General features: G+C 36.1%; 8 protein-coding genes across 8 annotated transcripts; 3 read left to right on the plus strand and 5 right to left on the minus strand.

Moving 5' to 3' along the window:
• The first annotated feature begins 277 nt into the window (after positions 1 to 277).
• Positions 278 to 1,378, plus strand: LOC18024486 (putative defensin-like protein 184). Its single transcript, XM_006408067.1, has 2 exons — positions 278 to 341; positions 1,209 to 1,378. Exons 1-2 carry the CDS (start codon positions 278 to 280, stop codon positions 1,376 to 1,378), a joined length of 234 nt encoding a protein of 77 aa, XP_006408130.1.
• Positions 1,379 to 1,681: 303 nt separating this feature from the next.
• Positions 1,682 to 2,649, plus strand: LOC18024487 (uncharacterized N-acetyltransferase p20). Its single transcript, XM_006408068.2, has 2 exons — positions 1,682 to 1,981; positions 2,266 to 2,649. Exons 1-2 carry the CDS (start codon positions 1,737 to 1,739, stop codon positions 2,582 to 2,584), a joined length of 564 nt encoding a protein of 187 aa, XP_006408131.1. The 5' UTR covers positions 1,682 to 1,736; the 3' UTR covers positions 2,585 to 2,649.
• Positions 2,650 to 2,751: 102 nt separating this feature from the next.
• Positions 2,752 to 5,346, minus strand: LOC18024488 (bifunctional L-3-cyanoalanine synthase/cysteine synthase D1). Its single transcript, XM_006408069.2, has 11 exons — positions 5,267 to 5,346; positions 4,846 to 4,899; positions 4,603 to 4,712; positions 4,413 to 4,470; positions 4,070 to 4,333; positions 3,842 to 3,979; positions 3,697 to 3,748; positions 3,482 to 3,561; positions 3,337 to 3,396; positions 3,173 to 3,253; positions 2,752 to 3,052 (listed from the first exon to the last, which is right to left on the minus strand). The coding sequence occupies exons 2-11, from the start codon at positions 4,876 to 4,878 to the stop codon at positions 2,963 to 2,965; spliced, it is 966 nt and encodes a 321-aa protein (XP_006408132.1). The 5' UTR covers positions 4,879 to 4,899; positions 5,267 to 5,346; the 3' UTR covers positions 2,752 to 2,962.
• Positions 5,347 to 7,386: 2,040 nt separating this feature from the next.
• On the plus strand, positions 7,387 to 7,823 carry LOC18024489. Its single transcript, XM_006408070.1, has 2 exons — positions 7,387 to 7,455; positions 7,545 to 7,823. The coding sequence occupies exons 1-2, from the start codon at positions 7,387 to 7,389 to the stop codon at positions 7,821 to 7,823; spliced, it is 348 nt and encodes a 115-aa protein (XP_006408133.1).
• Positions 7,824 to 8,278: 455 nt separating this feature from the next.
• On the minus strand, positions 8,279 to 9,274 carry LOC112088960. Its single transcript, XM_024159529.1, has one exon. It carries the CDS (start codon positions 9,272 to 9,274, stop codon positions 8,279 to 8,281), a length of 996 nt encoding a protein of 331 aa, XP_024015297.1.
• A 1,699-nt stretch (positions 9,275 to 10,973) lies between these two features.
• Positions 10,974 to 12,928, minus strand: LOC18024490 (probable transcription factor At3g04930). The gene has a single exon (XM_006408071.2). It carries the CDS (start codon positions 12,670 to 12,672, stop codon positions 11,326 to 11,328), a length of 1,347 nt encoding a protein of 448 aa, XP_006408134.1. The 5' UTR covers positions 12,673 to 12,928; the 3' UTR covers positions 10,974 to 11,325.
• A 443-nt stretch (positions 12,929 to 13,371) lies between these two features.
• LOC18024491 (40S ribosomal protein S24-1) lies at positions 13,372 to 14,936 on the minus strand. The gene is made up of 5 exons (XM_006408072.2): positions 14,767 to 14,936; positions 14,286 to 14,327; positions 14,013 to 14,183; positions 13,679 to 13,765; positions 13,372 to 13,593 (listed from the first exon to the last, which is right to left on the minus strand). The coding sequence occupies exons 1-5, from the start codon at positions 14,836 to 14,838 to the stop codon at positions 13,564 to 13,566; spliced, it is 402 nt and encodes a 133-aa protein (XP_006408135.1). The 5' UTR covers positions 14,839 to 14,936; the 3' UTR covers positions 13,372 to 13,563.
• A 2,972-nt stretch (positions 14,937 to 17,908) lies between these two features.
• On the minus strand, positions 17,909 to 21,342 carry LOC18024492 (serine/threonine-protein kinase WNK1). Its single transcript, XM_006408074.2, has 7 exons — positions 20,896 to 21,342; positions 20,761 to 20,798; positions 20,039 to 20,266; positions 19,729 to 19,949; positions 19,480 to 19,637; positions 18,905 to 19,376; positions 17,909 to 18,780 (listed from the first exon to the last, which is right to left on the minus strand). Exons 1-7 carry the CDS (start codon positions 20,968 to 20,970, stop codon positions 17,909 to 17,911), a joined length of 2,064 nt encoding a protein of 687 aa, XP_006408137.1. The 5' UTR covers positions 20,971 to 21,342.
• Positions 21,343 to 21,912: the final 570 nt, after the last annotated feature.

Here is a 21,912-nt window from a genome sequence, read left to right on the forward strand (position 1 = left end):
TTCAGATTATCCGTCTACATTACTTCATTAGTGTTTTTAAATGTTTCTAGACAAAAGAAATTTATTCTATTTGGTATCAAGAATTAGGGTAGAAAATACACAAACAGGTAACCCATTGATATAAGAATATACGTATATTTGATCCATTTGATTATTTTCTATGACTATATTTATTCCTAATAGGAATACTTTTTTTTACTAAAATATAGGAATTATATATTTGCCTACAACTAGAATTTTAATCTCAAAATTGCAAACTAGAAATCAGTAAACAAATATGAAGATGTCTTTCTCTTCTTTTCTGTTAGTACTAATTGTCGTTTTCCTCATCTCTTTTTCCGGTAAATAATTACAGTAATACTCGATAAATTAATAATTACTATAAATTAATAAATTTTGATAGTCCCAAGTCGGACCAATGTAAAAATCCATCAAATTCGATAAAATAATAAGATAATAATTTTTTTGAAACCCTTATGTAAATACATGGTCCCAACAAAAACATAAATTAATAATTATATAAATTTATGCAAATATATGTAAATATAATATTTTAAATATGGCTAATGTGTTTGTTTTTAGTTAAAGTTGAATTCTCATTGGTTCTCATCTTTTTTATTATTATATCAGTAGTTCTTATTGCTGTTTTACTATATACATTCAAAATTTATGATGATTTTTTGATGTGATAATTGATTTTTTTACATGTAAATATTTTTAAATGTATTATAGTGTTATTTTCAATTTTATCATCAATACTGATAGTAGCCATAATTGTTTTATAAATTTTAAAACTTATGAACATGTATATTTTTATATGGACAATCCAATATGGTAAAAAACTATTTTATTGTGATAGTTATGATTTTTAATCATAATATATATTATTAAAATTTTAAAATATAATATTATTTCAAATAAATTTTTAGAAAATTATATGCGGAAAGCAATTTTTCTTTATAAATTAATAATTCTTAATTTATAAATAAATTAATAACACGATAAATTAATAAAATATCATTGTCCCAACATTATTAATTTATAGAGGTTTTACTGTATTATTTGTTTGGTAATTTTTTCTGCCAAAATTGAACGTCAAATTTTTGTTGTATTCTTGGGTTAAACCGAGAATATGAATATATATATATATATATATATAACTTTAAAAAGGTATTAAAAAAGTGTCTGTTTTGTTTTGATTATGATAGAAAACAAGAAAATGGTAGGAGAAGCAAATAAGTGTTTTGATGGGTGGGCATGTGAAGGAGAAGACAATTGCAGAGAAAAGTGTATGGCTGAGCACAAAGGAAATGGAATCTGTGATTTGTACACTCCTCCTTTGGTTCCTAAGCAATGTCTTTGCCACTATGATTGCTAATTTCTCTTATCCAAAATAATATTAAGGCCAGACTTTTAATCCGTCCATCTTATGATTTAAAGAATAAAACTAATCATCTCAAATTTGCAACCGTCTATTCGTTTTAAAATCTTGGCTCCAAGTGATTTTGTTGTGACTATGTGATTATAAGAATTATCTCGCGCATAGTTTATTACTATCATCATATGAATGAGTGAGCTGAAAGATAAGAATTACGTGTAAAGTATGATATAATCAACTATTGTAAAAAAAAACAACAACAACAACAATATTGGACAAAAGAAATGATAATCACCCAAGTATAGTAGTCCTTGGAAGTCAAAAAGTTTCACCTACCAAAACAGAAGAAAAAAAGAACATGGAGATTGATCTCTCAAGAGTCACTCTCCGGCCGTTTGATCTTATGGACGCTCACGATTTCTTGAGATGGGCCGGCGATGATCGAGTGACCGGAAATCTCCGTTGGCCGGATTTTACAACAGAAGAGCAAGCTTTGGCCTTTATCCGAGACGTATGTTTGCCACATCCTTGGCGGCGTTCCATCTGCATCGATGACCGTTCGATCGGATTCATCTCAATCTTCCCTGAGACCGGCCTTGATAGGTATCGCGTTTATAGCCGTTGGATTATTAGTCTATAATTCTCAAAAAAAAAATTAATATGAGTGTTGCATTTTATTTTTGGTCCAAATGAATTGAGCTTTGTCATTTTAGTGATGTGTAAATCTTGTATTTAGATGGTTGACCTGCTTATGATTTTTTTCAGTTCTATTTTTTTAATACAATCTTGTAATATGAGGTTGTTTTTCTACAATTTTGTCTCAGATATTAAATTACCCTATATAAGGAAAAACATATATATAACGAGACAATTTTTTTTTTTGGAAGATTCAAAGCGCATATTGGGTATGGATTATCTCATGAGTATTGGGGAAAGGGAATAGCAACAAGAGCAGTGTCAATCGCAGTATCGCAAGTGTTCAGTGACTTGCCTCACCTTTTGAGGCTTCAAGCCTTTGTTCAAACTCAAAACAAAGCATCCCAAAGAGTTCTCGACAAGGTTGGATTTCAAAGGGAGGGTCTGCTCAGGAAGTACACTTATCTCAAAGGTAAAATTTATGATGTGTTTGTTTTTAGCCTCTTGTCCTCTGATCATCTCCTTATTCCTCTTCCACAATCCAAATTGTCTAGTAGTAATATGGGTTGAGATTCTATGTGGCCATTATAATAATTAATGTCTTCGAACTTGAAAACTAAATTTGATTGAGCAATAACCGGTTTTTTTTTTTACACATATCAATTCACACAGAAGCTTTATATATTTTCTTCTTTTTGGAGTAAATTAATGTGTGATAAAAGGTTTCATTTAAATAAAATTTAAACTGAACCGAATTTTTCCTTAATAAAACATATAGATACAGTATATCGATCAACCCAAATTGAAACGGAAAAAAAAAAAAAAGAAACGCCCCAGCTTATAGGCTTAGAGGATTAGAGGTAGTGTAAATGTCAAACCAAAGATTGTGGTAATATTTTGGTAATATATATTTTACCAAACCGAACCAAGTCAGGTAGTGTATAAGCTTCATTCAAATGTCAAATTCTCTGCTTCACGTCTCACCGAGTCGAACAATTCAGTCGATAAGTAACGTTCCCCACCGCTAGGGAAAACAACCTGTAAACAAGAAAACAACCGATAATTTTTCTTTAGAATCCGGTCTGATTTTTGGTTAGTGAGACCGGTTAAGGCAAAAAGCTTCATACTCGGAAAAGTTATTACTCTGTTTTCACTTACAACAATGAGTTTCCCGGCGTTTTCTGGCCGCTTCGCCACCTTGATTGCCGCGGCTGCAGCAGCTCCGGAAGATATTCCCACCTGCCAGACGATAAGAAACGTTGGTTTTTCTGGTTTAAACCAACACAAAATTGTTAAACCGAATGAACCGGAGAAGATTGTACCAGTAATCCTTCTTTGAGAGCAAGAAGTCTAGCTGTTTCAATTGCCTCCTCGCTTGTCACCTGAAAAATACCGTTACAAAGATCTCAGTTTGATTTCTCATGACATGTCATACGAAGACAAAAAAAATACGGCAGGCTACATTACTTGAATAACTTCATCAAGAACGCTGAAATCCAGATTGTCTGGGATGATGCCAGACCCAATACCTTGGATCAAATGTGGACCTAGTAACAAGAAAGTGATTTAGCAGCAAGAAAACACTCCGCAAATGAATGATTGTTCTACTTAGCTATTATATTATATGCTAGACTCAAGATCAAGAGTTAAAACCTTAAATTGCAAGAGAGAAACTAACTCACCCGGTTCGCCTCCACTGAGAACCGCACTCTCTGAAGGTTCCACCCCGTAAACCTGTTGATAAAACAAGTGCTCGAAGAGGCCAGAGTATTATATAACCATTGTTTCTTGAGATATGATGATTGGAGTTCAAATATAACTCTGTACCTTGAAGTCTTTCTTCTTCTCCTTGAGGAAGTTCCCTGAACCGGAGATGGTTCCACCAGTCCCAACACCGGCAACCAATATATCTACTTCCCCTGCAGAGTCTCTCCATATCTCTGGACCCGTGGTTCGATAATGAGTCTGCATGAAAAACGAGCTTATATTAAACAAAAAGAGAAGATAGAAAGAGATGAAAGGCAACAGAATGTGAAAAGGAGAGTCCATATATACTTGAGGGTTTGCAGGATTTATGAATTGATGTAGTATGATACCATCTGGAGTTTTGCTTAATATCTCTTCAGCTTTGTCGAGTAATCCTTTAACACCTTTTTTCACGTCTGTGAGGTGAATCTCTGCACCTAATGCTAAAAGAATGATTCTTCTCTCAAGGCTCATTGTGTCAGGCATTGTGAGCACTACTTTGTAACCTCTAGCTGCCCCAACAAACGCCAAACCAATCCCGGTGTTACCAGAAGTTGGCTCAATCAGTGTGCTCTGAAGGTATAATCACCAATATTTATAAAGTTACAGTTTGATTCTAATAAAATGGATTGTATGATTCAACTGTTTCTACCTTTCCGGGAGTAATCAACCCCTTGTCTTCTGCATCTTTAATCATACCATAAGCAATCCTTTCAAGCGGAAGATCATATTCAACCAAAGAAAACCAACAGCTTTCTCAGGATACAAAAAAAAAAAAAAAAGAGCAAATCTTTCATGGAGCAAACAAATAAAGAGAGAGATTGTTGTTAAGTTGTATTTACCGCTCCTTGACACTAGAGCAAGGCTCCATCATCTCAAGCTTAGCCGCAATACGAGCAACACAACCATCTACTATGTTGTTCAGATACACCATTGGGGTGTTACCTATCAACTGTCAAAAAATGCAAAAACACACAGAAGAAATCTCGTGGAACTAAGTATATAACTCGAACAGATAAACACATAATTTGTTCATTCCAAATGAAGCGATTGATTAGAAATAAAGTTGAAAGATTTGGATTTACTTGAGTCACGTCATCCTTGATCGAGCACTCCATGCTAAGGGGTCTTTGAAATTCCTGCAAGATTAATTTCACCAATTTGGGTACTGAAGATCACAAAAGAAAGTCCAAAGATTTAAGACACGATCTGCAAGTACAATGTATACAACTTGCGAAAGCAATAAGACAGTGTCAGCTTTGAAACTGCTTCAGATCCGAACCGGTGGAGTGAAACCAAGAGTATGATAATAAATCAGAGAACAAACGGATTTGAACAGCTGAAAACACAAGTGTATCAAACTAAGTTCAAGATTTAACAAAAGAAAAATCAGTTAATGATGCAAAGCAGTCGTGTTCTTGAGCTGAAATCGAACCAGAAGAGGCGAAATTATTCAAGTTGGCAAATTAAGGAGGGAAAACAGAAGAAGAGTGGATAATGTTCTACCCAGTACGAGATGCAATCGGAGAAGAAGACGAAAAGACAAGGATCAAGCTGCAAAAAGGACTTGCCTTTAACAAAAGACAGTCATTACTTTAACCCAAAAAAAAAAGACAGTCATTATCAAGTACACAACACTAAAAACTCGTGCGATATACGAAATTACTTTTCTTAGCAAGTTTCAGCCTTCTTGAATCTAGATTATTTTTCCTTCTTATCGTTCTTGGTAGAAAATGACATCGAAATTCTTACGTACACGCATTTGTAATTCAAAAAAAATTATCAAAAAAAAAATATTCTGATGCACACAAGAAAAAAAAAATCATGTAAAATAGAATGATTTAAGGTTGCTAATTTGCAACAAGTGTTAAATTAATCAATCAGATTTTGATCTGAATTTAATAAATTTCTAATTAGATTTTTGGCACATGTTTAAAGTCTCTAATTATATATTTAACACATAATATTAACAATAAAAATAATAAGAAGTTAGTCTTTGATTAATTGAAAATAACTAGTCTTAAACTAATACATTTTTATCCTACCTACAGAAATAATTTAGAGTAGTTGACTTAATAGTAGAATTGATATCAACCAGTTTCCAGTTATTAGATTCGATTCTATCACGTAAGAAAATTATTCGCTTCTAAGACCAATTCCATTATTAAGTCATTTACACTCAATTTTTTTTTTGTAGTTGTTATATTTGAGAGTTGGTCTTTGATTAATTCAATATATTACCAATTGTTGGTCTTTGATTAATTCAGAATATTACCAATTGTTGGTCTTAAAGACTTAAACTATACCGCTGTAATCAGTTTTGTCCTAACTACCAAAAGAATTGAGAGTAGTTGACTTTGATAATGGAATTGGTCTTAACCAGTTTCCAGTTATAATATATACCACACTCTCTCTGAGGTATGAGCACTTCCGTGAGCTATCTCTTGACGATCAGGAAAGAGATTAAACAGCAAAAAAAATTCAGTGGATTTTATATTAAGACTAGAGAACAAGATTCATAAGCTGCAGTGGATCTGTGAGGTGAACCTCTGCAACTAATGCTAAAAGAATGATTCTTCTCTCAAGACTCACTGATGCATGCATTGTTAGAACAACTTTTTAACCTCTAGCTGCCCCGACGAAGGCCAAACCAATCCCGGTGTTACCATAAGTTGGCTCAATCAGTGTGCTCTGAAGGTAAACTCACCAATATTTGATTCTAATAAAAATGGATTGTATGATTCAACTGTTTCTATCTTTCCGGGAGTAATCAATCCCTTGTCTTCTGCATCTTTAATCATACCATAAACAAATCCTTTCAAGCGGAAGATCATATTCAACCAAAAGAACATACAAATATGTCTTTGGAGCAATTTATATAAAATACGGTTCAGTTCAGTTTATAAAAATTCTTTCGGTTCAAATCATCATCCTCCAGCTTCAGCTTGGAAATCGTGTCCATGGCTGTTTCGGTTGATACGTGAATATTTTCTTCATCAGAAACAAGTGTTTTTGTAGGCGTAGAGCAAAACGGAAACAACCCATCTTGAAATAAAAACAGGTCAAACACAGAGAATAAATTTTTTTTTAAAAAAAAGTCAAAACGACAACTCATAACAAACAAAACGCAAACGATATAAAATGATGTTAATAATATAGAGCTAGCAACGGGAAAATAGCCAAAACCTAGCTGAACTAAATTCTGTGGGCCAAAAAAAATATGAACTAAAATACGGGGCCAAAACCTATCTAAACTCATTAAAAATTTGACTTGTCTATCTGCACTCATATGTAAGTGCTAAAACCTACCTTGACCAGGAATCCGTTAGTCAACATTAACGGGGTGCTGAGGTAGACACCGAGTCAACAATGATGTGGCAATAAAAAGGAAAACGACGTCGTTTTAAGAACTCGTGGAACAAAACAAACACACAAAACAGCGTCGTTTTGAATTGGGGGAAAATTTAAAAATCCCCAAATCGATTTCAATCGAAATTAGGGTTTAGTTCTTCTCTTCTTCTCCGATAGAAAAGGGATTTGTTGATTGGATTGAGATTAGAAGAAGTGTAATAGAATTTCAAGGACGAGGGTTTCCTAAGAGATGTAGGTGCGGCGAAGCTATTGTAATGAAGACGTCTGGTACTGCTAAAAACCCTGGAAGGCTGTTTCATGCGTGTCCACAGAGAAAGGAAGGAGTAAGTGAATTCATTTTCGGGTTTGAGCAGTGAATCAGTTTTGGAAAAAGCTTTTAATGTCGATTGATTTATGTTTGTATATGTAACAGGATAATTGGTATCATACATTCAAATGGACTGATACATGTATGGTTGAAGAGCTTGAGGACTTGATTGACAAAGTGGACAATATTGAAGAGAGTTCAACGACATTGCAGAAAAGCTTCAATGTTTGTGAGTCCGTGATTGATACATTGACCATGGAGACGCGTTTGTGTGAGGCTGTGGTTGCAAAAGAAGTGGGAGATCTCAAAATGCAGCTCCGTAGCTTGAAGAACCTTGTGGGATTTGGTTTTGTGATGTGGTTAGTTTATGTGTCTCTGTTTTAAGCAACTGATGTTCCATATGCTTTATCATTTGTTTTCTTGTTGGAATGTAAGCCTAGAATCTATGTTTGTGTGTAATCTATGTATGGTTATTATATCTGAATGATTTGAAACTGAATGAGTTTGAAGAAGAGATATATAAAGCTTAAAAGGAGAGACAATTGTTTGAGCATAATCTTTACAAAAGCAGTCACAAAACAAGAATCTAAAATCCAAACAAAAGTACATCATCAAAGCCAACAAAATCAAGTTCAAACCATGACAAAAACAGAGAAAATGAAGTCATGATCTAGGTCTTGAGAACCTTTTTAATCCGATGCATCTTATGCTCTTGTCTTCGTGCTCCACAAAGCTTACATCATCCATCTTTCCTAACACCAAAATAGAAGAAAACAATGTAGATAAGATTATTACAAGGTCGATAAAACATATACCATTTAACAAATCATGAAACTTACCTATTCTTGAGTTGGCTGAGTTGGAATTGGTCCATCTTCAAATGATAGAGTCATTGACTCATATCCATCTTGTTCTGTCTCGGTGGCCTCATTTCCATCTTCTACTTGCCTCTTCTTTCTTGCATTTGTTCTTTTTCTTGCTTTTTTGCTGGTTTCCCCTACCATATTCTGACATTTGGTTGCATTGTGTCCAGCTTCACCACAACGACCACAATGCATGACTTTTTTTTCTCTAGATGCCTTCTTCTTTGATGGAGACTCATGCCTTGCCTTCTTTCTCTTCGGCTTTGGCTTTCTTCCAACTCTGTTCTCAATTTCTTCAACCAAACTTGGTGGTGGCAGCACCTTTGATCCTGAACTTCCCCAAAACAACATACCGTTAACAGGATTGATTGAGTTACCATAGATTTGTTGCTGCCTAGAATTAAGAAACCAATGGGATATATGATCTTCATGATTCAGCTTCCTCTCAGCGATGATACGAAGGGCATGACGGCAAGGAAGACCACTCATATCCCATCTCCTACAAGCACATGTCCTGAGTCTCATATTGACACTGTAGCTTACACCAGACTCACGCACCTCATCTCTTGCATTTGCTCCGGGAACCATTACACAATACCTGAGTTTCTTCTGCTCATCCTCTATCCACTCCACTGCCCTAACCGTGAATCTTCCTTGATGGTTCAATGCTTCTTTCATCCTCTGGTCTATACGTATCATGGTTCTTCTCCTTATTGTCTCTAACATCTCCACCATTGGCATATACCTTGCAGGATCAATAGCATTGTTGAAGGACTCAGAGATGTTGTTATGCACGTCCACACAAGAAGCTGCCGGTGAGAAATAGGCGAGGCTGCAGTTCTGAGGATTCTTCTCCATCATGGCTTCATACAGGCGTATATCATAGTTCTTCACCCTCTCTATGTTGGCTCTGTATTCATGCTCAGTGAAGCTTTCAGCAACTCTCCAAAACAAGGCCGCCGCTAAATACATTGAAGCTCACTTCAGAATCGTAGAAGCTGAAAAAAAAACATTGAAACCCAAGAGTTAAACTCTCTCAGACATTATATCGAACACTTGGTGGATTAACTATGTTCAAAAACTATCATGATGAAAAAACTCAAAAACTAAACTACAAATGATATAAATAGTGTTTAATATGACCATAAACAGACTCGCAATACTTATCTGTCTCAAAATCAAAGTTTTTAAAGCACTTATTGGTTTTTAAATTCGCAGCTTACCTCATTTTGAAGACGAGACTTCAATCGACCAAATTATGGATCGATTCTTTTGCAGCAGTCTTCTTCAAAGCTTTTTGAACCCCAAAATTCTTCTAATCTCAATCCAATCAACAAATCCCTTTTCTATCGGAGAAGAAGAGAAGAACTAAACCCTAATTTCGATTGAAATCAATTTGGGGATTTTTAAATTTCCCCCCAATTCAAAACGACGTCGTTTTGTGTGTTTGTTTTGCTCCACAAGTTCTTAAAACGACGTCGTTTTCCTTTTTATTGCCACATCATTGTTAACTCGGTGTCCACCTCAACACCCCGTTAATGTTGACTAACGGATTCCTGGTCAAGGTAGGTTTTAGCACTTACATATGAGTGCAGATAGACAATTCAAATTTTTAATGAGTTGAGATAGATTTTGGCCCTGTATTTTAGTTCATATTTTTTTTGGCCCACAGAATTTAGTTCAGCTAGGTTTTGACCATTTTCCCAGCTAGCAACATGTCTACTATTTGCTCAAAATAAGCGCCAAAACGACAATCTCATATAACGTAAAACGCAGTCTACTCGCTCACTTTTAAATTTAGGCCAAAAATGGGCAAAATCGATGGACTATATAACCCAGGAATTAGGCCTAACGCGCGCAACGCGCACCAGGTGCGAGTGGGTATGAAATATGTCTTTTCATGCGCGTGTTCACGCTCTCTGACTTTGACTGAGATTTTCATTTTTTTTGTGTCATCCACGTCATTACCCCCAAGACTTTTCATTAAATCCTGGAAAAAAAGGTTTTTCATATTTTCGAAAGAAGTTAAGAAACAAAAACAAAACAACAACAACAAAGTCGGAAGAAACGAATATCAAAAATTCAACGTTTCGTATAAAAGCCTGAGCTTTCATTTTCAAGTAAAGTAAATAGATCCGTGAATCCATGGTGAAACTCGGGAGTTTCTGGGTTATGTTGATCCTCTTGTCAATCCAATTCAAGGGTTCGTTTGGATCCGAATCAACTAAGGAAGCTTACGTCACACTTTTGTACGGAGATGAGTTCTTATTGGGAGTTAGAGTATTGGGCAAATCGATTCAAGACACCGGATCTTACAAGGATATGGTCGTTTTGGTCTCTGATGGTGTTTCCGACAAAAAAGAACATATATATGTTTTGGAACGAATGATAAAGAGAGATTTTTGTTGATTTATTTTACTAAATCTGCCGGATGATAAATTAGAAAATTAATTCAAAGAAAGATTATTTTTGGTTTCAACATAATATGCAAATAAGATATTTGACATGTGAGGATAATATATAGAGGGAAGCATCACGCATGCATAAAAAATATCAAATAAAAGTGTCAAATACAATAAATATATACTTCAACAACTGCATCAGATCAAGAAACAAACCAAAGGCGAAATAAACATGTTCTTACATATTTTATTAGACAAAGATTGGCAAATACAATTTAAAATATTGCTTTTTCTTAATGAGAGAAAAATAGCTAGAAGACTGTTTGTTGTTGAGCAAATGAGCCTACAAGAAAACTATAATCTAATACAAAGGTTATACACAAACCCCCCCCCCCCCCCCCACTATGATTCATCTCTATTGACAAATAATTTAAATGAAAAAAAAATGATGAAAACCCCTAGAGAAAGATCACAAATACCTTAAGCAATTTATAACTTAAAAGATTCAAATCTCATACTATACTCACCACACACCCCAGACTCAGAGATATCAAATATCAACCTAACTGGTTATTTTATCTTTGTCGTCATCATCGTCTTATTCTTCTTCTTCTTGCTTCATCATCCGCCACTCGGCATCGTCTTTAACTCGTGCAATGTCGCTCTAATCTGTTCTTGAACCAACTCTAACCTCCTTGAATACACTTCCAGCTCCAGAATCTGTTGTTTCCTCCACCGCTCATCCGCCAATGCCTTGTTTCCTCCTCCTTCTACACCAAAACCGAAACTGAGAGGCCGTGTAAACATGGGGCTTAACGAGCCAAAGCCATGAACACCACCACCACCACTGCCCGAAAACCCTCCCATTGCAGCCATCATCATACTTGTCGTCCCATTCATCATCTCCTTGATCACAGGAGAGACACAGTTTTTCACAGTCTCTTCGATTAAACCACCGAGGTTTCCTCCAATACCAGCAGCTGCGGTTTCGTTGAGGTTAACATTAATAGCTGCATTTGGTATTTGCCCATCAGAGAGATTGATGGGTTTGTTGTCTTCTTCAATCTTACCTATTCTTGATCTCGATCGTTTTCTCGATCCGCTACTGCTACTCATCGTCAGTTTCCTCTCGACTCCATTTTCGGAATCGATCTCAAGATTAGGATTAGAGCTAGGGCTGTTAAAGGTTGAGTAGTTACCATTTCCATGGTGATTGTTATTGGTTTCATCGAAATCCATGACATTGTTGTCTTCGAAGCCAATAATTTTCCCAGTTTGGTTCCAGATTTTCCTAGAAATCTCGAAAGTGGATTGATCATGAGGGCTCTTAAAGAATACCTCTTTACCGGAGCTGATCTTGCTCATCACATTCCGGTACTTCTTCTTCAGTCGTCGAAGCTTCTCCACCAGCTGGTTCTTGTTGAAATCAAGCTGAAGCTTCGACTTTATCTGCTCGTAAAACGGCGCCGTGTCAGGCGGATGCGAGCTGCTGCCTCTGTGCGTCGTTATGTAGTCGAGGAAACCACGGAGGAGCTCGATCTCGTCCTCGTCCGTCCACAGCCTCTGGAAAAGGCGTCTAGAGTCATCGATCGCCGGTCTCTGGTGAACGATCTCCGTCATGCGGTGCCATTTCGGATCGGAATCAGCCGGAATTACGGAGACAGGGACGGCGGATCCAGCCGGAAGCGCAACGGTCACGGCGCCTGTAGAGGAGGAAGTAGTCGCCGTCCCGGAAACGACCGCAGTGGTCGGGACAGCGGAAACCATGGCGAGCGACGATGTAGACGGCGAATTGAGGTCTTCCTCTTCGGGATCGTCGTCTTCGGCTTCGTTCGTCTCAGGCATAACGACGTCATCGTTTTCCCGCAAATCCTCGTCGGTATCAGACTCTCCTCCGTCTCCAACGCCTCCTTCCTCCAGATCCGGCGATTCTAGAGAGAAAACAGCGTCGCGTTGATCCGATGTCATCTCAACGAAAGAAGAAGAGATTGTCTTGTCTGGGTCCTTGAGCTACCGAAGAGGTCAAGACCAAAGAACCAGATCCAGATGCAGAGAAGAAGTGGGTTCACGAGGATTGGTACGCAGTTGTGTGATTTGGGTGGTAGGGGCATGAGATTCTTCGAGCCAACCAGGGGTAGTTCCGGTATTTCGTAAGTCATACGTTTCACGACGAGGGCAAGTGGTCACCCACTCCTACACGCACTTGCTTATTATTGCGGTCAGTTGTGCCCTGACGTCTCTCGGGTCCCAACCAAATGTTTCATTAAGTCAAAAGTTGGTTTCGTAAACGCGACTCTCTCGTAAATCGTCATTACATTTTTCCAAATGGACAATTCGTCTTATGTTGTGATTACTTGCCAAACAAAATCTTCAAGACGATTCTTCTTAATGTATTTAATTATATGTACCATGGGCTACACTGTCATTAGATCAATAAGAGATTAGATCACACGAAAGGAACACTATCTTCCAGATATATATGATTAGAATACTAGAGAACAAATTATATAGGTTTAAATTACATGTAACCTCTTAAATAGGAGAGGATCACTGCGTAATCATGCTTTGTGATCCTCTCTGGTCGGTAGTCTTAGTCAAACTTTTGGAAATATGCGACTTTGTTGTTGTTTCACTGATTGTTTGAGCATCCTTGAGCATACATAAGAGATTTGAACAAAACCGTTGATTCAGTTTCTCTAACGCTTATATTGAGTGAAACAAAGGAAGCAAAAAAGCTCAAGATTTAGCATAGATGTCTAGTTGGAGAAAAGATCTAACAGCAGACAAATAACAAAAAAGAAAACATAAAAGGTGATTATGCAGAACAAGAAGAGAAAATGGCGATCCTGTCTTGACATCTCACTTCTTCCTGGGATCACCAGCCTTTGTCTGCGGCATTAAAACAAAAATGATCAAACATATAATCCAAGTGAGTAATAAATGTTTAAAGAGTCATTAGTAACAGCAGTCTCACCTTCTTAACACCACGGATCTTCTTCGCGCGGTTCTTCCTTTCCTTCATTTGTTTCCTTGATCTCTCGATCTTGGTGTCAAGTCCATTCTGCAAATCACATAGGCGACCATTTGTTAAGTAGAACCATAAAGATAATCCAAGTGCAACGCATGAAACTCTATATTGAAACATGTCACATATCTTAAAAGTTTTTACAGACAAACTCTAATTATTATCAAGGGTAATAGCTGGTTACTTACTAAAGCTAGACTGAAAAGGAGGAGATAAGACATTTCAAGACAGAGAGGGTCATTGTTTGTTATATCATGGAAACAAGAATGGAAAGAGCATTTACCCTGATAAGTCTGTACATGGGTTCGAATTTCTTTGCGCTCTCGACGGTATCATAGATCAAACCAAACCCAGAAGATTTACCACCTCCAAAGTGGGTTCTAAATTTGAAAACAAATATGGCATTCGGGTCCTTGACCTCGTACATCCTCGCTAGCTTCTCCTTCAGCTCAGCCTTTTAAGTAAAATCAAAAGCAACTCCACCGTCAAAACTCTCAGTCTATGATTGAAACTCGAAAGGGATGGAGCAACTAGACAGTGACGATAAAGATCATACCTTTGAAACATTGGCTCTTCCAGGGTGAAGAACATCAATAACCTACATTCACAAGCCCACAATAGCCTTAGTAAATTCATTCAAAATCTTTATTGCCACTAAGTGAATACTGCGAAATCAACACTAAATGAATTACTAGAGTTGCTATGCATAAGATGTAAGTCTTAGCTAAAAACCAGTTAGTCAGAATTCAGAAATGAGAAACTATCAAATCACTCTCTTCTCAGTTCCCCTTTTTCAAATATCAAATTGGCATCAATACTAAACCCAAATGAACAAGTCGACAAACACTCTCGCTGCATAAGGTTCAACAATCTGAAAACCTGACCTAAAACGTCAATTTCAATAAGATTAAACAACCCTCGTCGGATCGAAACGAACAAACTATATCTAAGCCGATAAAAGCGAACGCAGAAGACACTGATTAGCATTTCAGAGAAATAGAGATGAGTTAGAAAGTAAAAAAAAAAATGAAACTTACGAACTGCTTCCTGGAGAGAAGTCTGTTGGTCATGAATTTTCGGGTTCTGATGGTGACAGCCTTTTCCGCCATGGTTGCGATTTCTACGGGATCAAACGAAGATCTCTGCAAGCTTGAGTTGGTCCGCTCGGGTAAAAGAAAGAGACGCGCAAAGAAAGCTGTAGCTTTTATATACCGAAACTCCTTAGGGTTTTCTTTTTCTGCTTTTTATGGGCCTTAACTTTATTGGGCTTACTAAATCTTTGTCTAGACAACGAAATCCGTTTTAAAGTTCAGGGTTGATCTATAAACAAAACATGGAAAACAAGAGGAGTTTAATGGGCCTAAGTATTTATAGCTTAATTGTTTTATTTCTTTAAGTTTTTCAGCCTGGTCTATTGTCTTATTTGAAGTGTACCAAATTGTTTTTTTCAAATTTTAGCCAATAATTTCGGCACATAATACAAAAGCTTTTAGGAATTGAGTTGATTTATTTATGCCGAGGAGTTCATAAGAGTTGAATCAATTCGTATAATAGTCTGATATTTGTTTAGTTGGATTGGATTAAGTTTAATTAACTCGTTTGAGACTTTTTATTATAAACGGGGCATACAATTTTTATTTTTGTTTAGTTGGATAATTTCTGCTTGTTTCCTCAACAGTACATATTACTTTTTCCTCGGTAATAAGAATTGTGTGCTGGAGTAACAATTTGTGAAAGAAGAGTAATAATTACTTAAAGATGAGAAACTAAATTAATAAGTTTACTGTCTTATTAGCAAAACACACACGAATGTTCAGATGAGTTGGGTTTCCCACCTCAAAAGATTATTTGGAGGTGGTAGTTGATGATTAGACTATTACTAATATAAGATCGACATAAGAAATTAAATAGTGCCATATTTATATATTAGGACAAAAATAACACCATATACTTGATTATTGAGTTGCCGGTGAAGAGCATCTTTGCATTATATCCATAATAATGGATACTTATATAATATTTATCAAAATGTGTAAATCAATAAGAAAATATATATATTGAGGGAAAAGATCAAGGACCGACAAGAAAATAAGTGGAGGAAGATATGAGAAGAATGGTTGGCACTGAAGTGGAGTTGGGTACGAAAAGAGTACGTTGATCTGTACAATATTCATTACCACATGTCATCAATAAACGACCATTTAAGATTTTACTTTCTAAGACTCTTTTAAGATCAATTATTATTTTCTTCTTTTGATGGGTCAACCTAATTCAATTCTTCATATATATGTCCCTACATTTTTTTCTGAATCCTTCTTTCCGCTTGTTTCCATGGAATTTTCTTAAACCATAGACTTCGGAGGCTGAGCTTGAACAGGGTATATAATACACCATTTTCATGTTTTAGAAATCATTGTTTCCATTCAACTTTAATTGTGGTTAGGGTCGTTTAATCTTTTTTGTTGTTGTTGTACGATGATCCTACATGTATATGACTAATCAAAATTTTTGAATATCTTAAGTTTAAAAAACTATATAGAAGAAAAAAATCGAATTATTATCGCGGTTATCATTTATCAAATTTATAAAGGCATGTGGCATATTGGACGATGCGTCACTTTCTTAAAGTTTGGATTAATAAAAAAGAGTAAACTTATAAGAACAAAAGTATTTGTTTATACATAGAACTAAGCTTAATCCGAAGATGCTATTTGTTATCTTGTGATTGCATGGAACATGATGAGAAACATCAAACACGAAACCACCTATTTACACAAAATACTTATAAAATAATCGCAACGACCACAATGATCACCTAACATTTCATAGAAGATTTTATCATCTACCTATATAATAGATCTCCAAGATATGATCTGATGAGCTTCAGATTTCATTGTGGAAGAGAAACCATAGTACATAGGCTTATCATATGAGAGTCACATGTGACTGAAAACTATTGATGCGTGTGATATTTTTATTTTCATTTTTTTTGCGAGTGATTTGTAAATACATATACATATCTACAAAAATGGGTATTAATCATATTTTTTTGTCCTAAAGCTTGCGAGTTGAGACTACTATATTTTCTGTCACTACTGAAATTTTAAACCAGGTGTAGATCAGTTTACTTGGAGAATCGTTTTCTAGTGTAGATATCGACAAAAATAAATAAAAGTCTTATTGAAAGATCCAACCATTTTTTAGAAGAAATTTTTTTTTCCAACCGTTTATATAACAATCATATAGTAACGACAAACCAACAATGTTATATACATATGTAATTAGAATTTGATTAAAATGAAGTGAAAAAATAGCAATGCATGTGGATGAACCCAAATTTCTAGTAGACTGGTCGGCAATAGAACATGGGCTTGTGCTGCTGTGGGGTTGCACTCATTATTGACTTTTTGTCCTTTTGTTCTTCTTTTTTTCCCCTTCAATTTCACTTTACAACAACCGAATTTCTTACGAAAACTGTAGAAAACATATTTTTTTATTAGTTTCCTTAAAATTACTAAGGTAACTTCAATTTTTTTTTCAACTAAATTAGAAGGCAAAACCACATAGAATTTTAAATTTCCCTAGCGAAACAAAGATTAGAAAAATTACTTCATTTCTCAATAATTTCGCCTCCATAATTTTTGTCATTAATTCGCACCCATCTACTACATTTTCTCCCGCACATGCATTTAATGGCACCTTGTAAATACAATGTCCCAATATATGCTATCTAATATCTATAATAATAATGATACGAAGCTAATTTTAAATCATAACAATATCTTTAACAAGTTGATCCTTGAATTTGATTAAGGTTCAAAACAAAAAAAAAGTTTAAAGAATATCTCAACTTTTGCTTCTTCTTTTTGTTACTGAAAAGTGAATATGGCATGTTTCGTTTGATATGCGTGATTTGATAACATCTACATTAAAGGCTAAAAAGCTATATGTGAAATTTAGCCGTAATTAATCACTTAAAAGATGCGTTATATGAATTAAAATATTTAAAAAATCTTACCGTAGTTACAAGTTTTTTCACGAAAATTCTGAAGTGGGTCTAAGGGCATATTATTTTGAGAATAACCCCAAAAGAATTGAAGTGGAAGTGTAGTTGTGTGTTACCGTGTAAAAGTCTCATAATAGCAAACAATATGTATACATGAAGGAAACACGAAGTAATCAAGAATCGATGGCATCAACAAGAAGTGAAGTTGTCCTCTTAAGACATTTTGGTACCAAACTTCCTCCAAACGTCTTCTCTTTCACCTTATCTACCGATTCCGAGAATCCGTCTTTCCGACAGATATCCGCCTCTTCTCCGGATTCCGGCCACCGGGATTTTAAATGCTTATCTTGCATATCTCTGACCTCAACTTGACATTTGGCTTTAAGCCATCTTAACTCCTGTTGGACCTGATTTTCGGTTTTCTCGGCTAGCTCATCGCAGTAAATAGACGGCAAAAACGAGAACGATCCAGACCCCGATAGGTGGTTTATCGGGTTACTTGCCTCGCAAGAAAACGTGATTTCAGGGTTCTCGTATGCCTCTTCTTCCTCTTCTTCTTCTTCTTCTTCTTCTTCTTCTTCTTCTTCAGAGTGGTTTTGCCCCGAATCTATCGAGCTAAGCTCGCGGCTTTCCTGCTGCTGCTGCAGCTTCCAGATCTCTCTAAGACGAACCTCGGTTTCTCTGATTGTGATCTCTTCAAACCGGCCATGAGTCTCGCCGCAACCGTTTCTGCAACATTGTGCAACATTTGCTCCAGGGTTGGTCCTCAGGAAATCCATCACCGACCCCATTGAAGTGCGGTTTGATACGCAGTTGCTGCAAATATTCGCGTTCGCGTGTGCCGCTGCTGCAGCCGCAAGAGATTCTTCGAATTCAGGGCCAGGTCTCCAACCAGGCACAAGAGAAGATATCTCACCGTCAATCATGTTGGCGATTTTTGTGACTCCGTGATCGTCCATATCCAGTTCCGCTACCATCTCTGTTGCTACGCTCAGTGCCGTGTCTGTCTCGATGTCAAATGGGAAGTAAATGTTCCGGACACGCCCTGCAACAAATATTCCATGAGCAAAATGATCCAAAGTTTAAGTCTTTTGTACTTATAAACCCAAAGATTCTAGTTTTAGAACGAAAGAAAAAAAAAAAAACAGAAACTTTATGACTGTTGTTACCTTCTTTGTCAGTGATCCTAAGACGCAAGAATAAGCCACCATCATCTCTTCTCTTGCCTTTGATGCTAATATCAACATTACCAGAGCTCTTGTCTTCTTCTTGGTCATTTTCGTTTCGACACTCAAAGAGCTCGATTCCGTGAGTCTCCTCTGTCTCTGCTGGATTATACGCCCACCCGTTTGGATACTCGTGGTGGCCGTTATAACCATTTGAGTACTGGCGATTCAGAGAGCTACTATTCGACGGGTAATTGTAGTAGTCAGCAAGATGATGTGGCTGCCTAACCAGCGGCCCGACGGAATCATCCATATCAACTGATCTCAAATCAAATTCACCATCGTCTATTCGAAGAAAAGGGTCATCTAGTAACTCACGAGCAGAGACTCTAAGCGATACTGTGGCCAAGCATTTCTCTATGAAATATTTAACCTCGGGGTCTTTCACCTTGTACAACGCATCCGGTTTCTTTCCCTGAAACCGAACTTTTTTAGCTCAAATATTCACGGCCTTTTGAAACAGAAAAGAGACGAATCCTTTTTTATCTTTTGTATTTTTAGTATATGGAGAGTCTCACCGACATAACTTTCTTGTAGATCTGAGCAGGGTGAGTACATTCACTGTACGGGTAATCAAACGTAACCATTTCCAAAATGCACATACCGAAAGAGTATATATCGACCAGTTCGTTATACGCTTCTTCGTAAACTTCAGGAGCCATGAACTCAGGCGTCCCTAACAAAAGCCGAAAACTTTCACAGTCAGAAACAAAAAACACAACTCAGCAGAAAAGAATGTAGGGATCTGATTTGGATTATGTATATACCGACACAGTGAGCAGCGTGGGACTTTCTTAAAATGGCAGCGAGGCCAAGATCTCCAATCTTGACCTCTCCTTGATTCCCATTAACGAAAATGTTGTCACATTTGAGATCCCTGTGGATTACAGGAGGGTCGTGGCTGTGAAGATAATGTAGGCCTCTCAAGATCTGTCTACACCAATGCTTCACCGCTCTTATGTTCACTCTCTTATGCCTGAGTCTATACCTGAATTGGATCCATTATAAGAAATCATGTAAGAGCCAAAAAGGTACAGTGATCAACGAGAACAAGCTTGTTTGTCAAGAGAATCTTACTGTCTTAAGGTGCCAGAAGTGAACATTTCAGTAACAAAATTGATGTTTCGATTGGCGGTATCGACCCAAGAGGTGTAGAATTTCATGATGTTCTTGTGTTTTAGGGTCTTTAGGAGATGAATCTCACAGTAAAGCCTCTCAAGATCCTCAGGGCTCTGTAAGAAATCGTAGAGCTTTACTTGGTTCCATGCTACTTCTATCCCTTCATACTCATCAAATGCTCTGTAACTACATATCAAAAGAAAGAGAGCAGAAGAAAACGTTTATTGTGTGTATGATCAAACAAGCTCTTTGTTTTGCAGAATCTGAATTGGGTTTAGGTCAAAGCAATAAAGAGATCCAAAAATAGCAATTTTTCGGTTGCAGGAAACTAATCTACCGAACTAGAAGTGATTCGAATAAGCAGAAAAACAAAAAAAAAAAAGCTCAACTTTTTTGTCTTCTTCTTTTCAAGGATTAGATTCAAATCATGAACCGAACACAAACAGAAAACCCACCAAAATCGAAAGAAAAAAATCGATTTTTTTAAAGGATCACAAATGGTTGTGACTGGGAAATCGAAAGGTTTCAAACTTTATGAAGAAAGAACACCAGCTTAGGGTTAAATCCATCATCAGATCCAAAGTAAAAAAAAGTTGAAATTTTTTGAGAGAATAATAACAGAAACACCAGCAGAAAAGAGAAGAGAAGAAGTGAATTCGAGTGAGAGATTTGATTATTACACAGTCTTTGAAGCTCCTTTACCCAGAACTTCATTATACTGCAACAACAATAGCAATAACGATAAACTCAACAAAGATGAAACAAAATAATAATTGAGATTTGATTTTGAGAGATTAATTGAGAGGAATCTTTACTCTTCCATATCTTCCCGTAGGATCAACTTCAACGAACTCAGAGTAATCTGGTTCAAGATAACTCAGATTGCTCATCTTTTTCTCCCAATCAGCACAAAAAAAATTCCCAAAAGAAAAAGAAAAATGTTTATAATTAGATCTACCAATAAATTTCTCTCTTTTTTATTGTAAGGGTGAGTTTGGGTTTCTTCTTATAGCAATTTCTTCATAATCGTCTTTGTTCTTCTAACATAATGAGTTGAACAGAGAAGATATGAAACTCATGTAGATAAGAACAGTATCTGTATTTACTCTCATTATTACATTATAATAAATACTCTATAAAGAGAGAGAGAGAAGGTGATTTGAGCTTAGAAGACAGACAAGGTAAGCTTTCTTCAATAGTTCAATGGAAGTTTTTTTTTTTTTGTTGAGGGTTATTACAGAGAAATACAACCACCTCGTGAGAGAAGACAAAGACGGTGCGCGTTTCTTGTGGTACGGTGGTCCAAAAGGGGTAAAACTAAAACAAAATATCAAATATCAACCGTTGAATTTTTTTTATTTTTTTTGGTCATAAAAGTCTCTTATCTATTTTTTTGTTCCTTTTGTCAACAGTTGTAATAAGTCTCAGTAGTAGCAACGGTTTATACGGTAAAATTAATTTTTTTTCTAACTAATTTATAAATTAATTAGGGTAGTTTTAACTTTTTGATGAAAGTTTAAAAGTAGCTGAATAAACTAATCGGCTGAATAACATTGTCTACATGCAGTAGCCAACTGAATTCTTAAAAAAAAAAAAAAACTCTCCATAGAGCCAACTGAATTCTTTAAAATATTAACAGGTTACTATTTAGCATTATACAGAATATGTTACTAATAACTTCAATTAGAGCAATCGAAAATCAAAACGAGTTATTTTTCATATAAAGTGTTAATAATGCTATAGATCGACTGTTCCAAACGTTTTTTGTTTCCATTATGTGGATTGCGATTGTATTGGATATGTAGATGGCTTATATGTCAATAATGGTATTA

Source organism: Eutrema salsugineum, unplaced genomic scaffold (assembly GCF_000478725.1).
Source record: "Eutrema salsugineum unplaced genomic scaffold, Eutsalg1_0 scaffold_13, whole genome shotgun sequence".
Taxonomy (NCBI): Eukaryota; Viridiplantae; Streptophyta; class Magnoliopsida; order Brassicales; family Brassicaceae; genus Eutrema; species Eutrema salsugineum.

Bases quoted from the DNA above. Each gene is read 5' to 3' on its own strand.
- LOC18024486 (XM_006408067.1), top strand. From the start codon at position 278: ATGAAGATGTCTTTCTCTTCTTTTCTGTTAGTACTAATTGTCGTTTTC. The intron at 342-1,208 runs GTAAATAATTAC...TGATTATGATAG, and splicing joins TTTCCTCATCTCTTTTTCCG to AAAACAAGAAAATGGTAGGA.
- LOC18024487 (XM_006408068.2), top strand. From the start codon at position 1,737: ATGGAGATTGATCTCTCAAGAGTCACTCTCCGGCCGTTTGATCTTATG. The intron at 1,982-2,265 runs GTATCGCGTTTA...TTTTTTTGGAAG, and splicing joins CCTGAGACCGGCCTTGATAG to ATTCAAAGCGCATATTGGGT.
- LOC18024488 (XM_006408069.2), bottom strand. From the start codon at position 4,878: ATGGAGTGCTCGATCAAGGATGACGTGACTCAA. The intron at 4,471-4,602 runs GTAAATACAACT...TCCGCTTGAAAG, and splicing joins TGCTCTAGTGTCAAGGAGCG to GATTGCTTATGGTATGATTA. The intron at 3,254-3,336 runs GTACAATCTTCT...ATCGTCTGGCAG, and splicing joins CTCTCAAAGAAGGATTACTG to GTGGGAATATCTTCCGGAGC.
- LOC18024489 (XM_006408070.1), top strand. From the start codon at position 7,387: ATGAAGACGTCTGGTACTGCTAAAAACCCTGGAAGGCTGTTTCATGCG. The intron at 7,456-7,544 runs GTAAGTGAATTC...TATATGTAACAG, and splicing joins GTCCACAGAGAAAGGAAGGA to GATAATTGGTATCATACATT.
- LOC112088960 (XM_024159529.1), bottom strand. From the start codon at position 9,274: ATGTATTTAGCGGCGGCCTTGTTTTGGAGAGTTGCTGAAAGCTTCACT.
- LOC18024490 (XM_006408071.2), bottom strand. From the start codon at position 12,672: ATGACATCGGATCAACGCGACGCTGTTTTCTCTCTAGAATCGCCGGAT.
- LOC18024491 (XM_006408072.2), bottom strand. From the start codon at position 14,838: ATGGCGGAAAAGGCTGTCACCATCAGAACCCGAAAATTCATGACCAAC. The intron at 13,766-14,012 runs GTAAATGCTCTT...TGTGATTTGCAG, and splicing joins CCATGTACAGACTTATCAGG to AATGGACTTGACACCAAGAT. The intron at 13,594-13,678 runs GTGAGACTGCTG...TTAATGCCGCAG, and splicing joins AGATCCGTGGTGTTAAGAAG to ACAAAGGCTGGTGATCCCAG.
- LOC18024492 (XM_006408074.2), bottom strand. From the start codon at position 20,970: ATGAGCAATCTGAGTTATCTTGAACCAGATTACTCTGAGTTCGTTGAA. The intron at 19,377-19,479 runs GTGAGACTCTCC...GTTCGGTTTCAG, and splicing joins TCTACAAGAAAGTTATGTCG to GGAAAGAAACCGGATGCGTT. The intron at 18,781-18,904 runs GTAACAACAGTC...TATTTGTTGCAG, and splicing joins TAGGATCACTGACAAAGAAG to GGCGTGTCCGGAACATTTAC.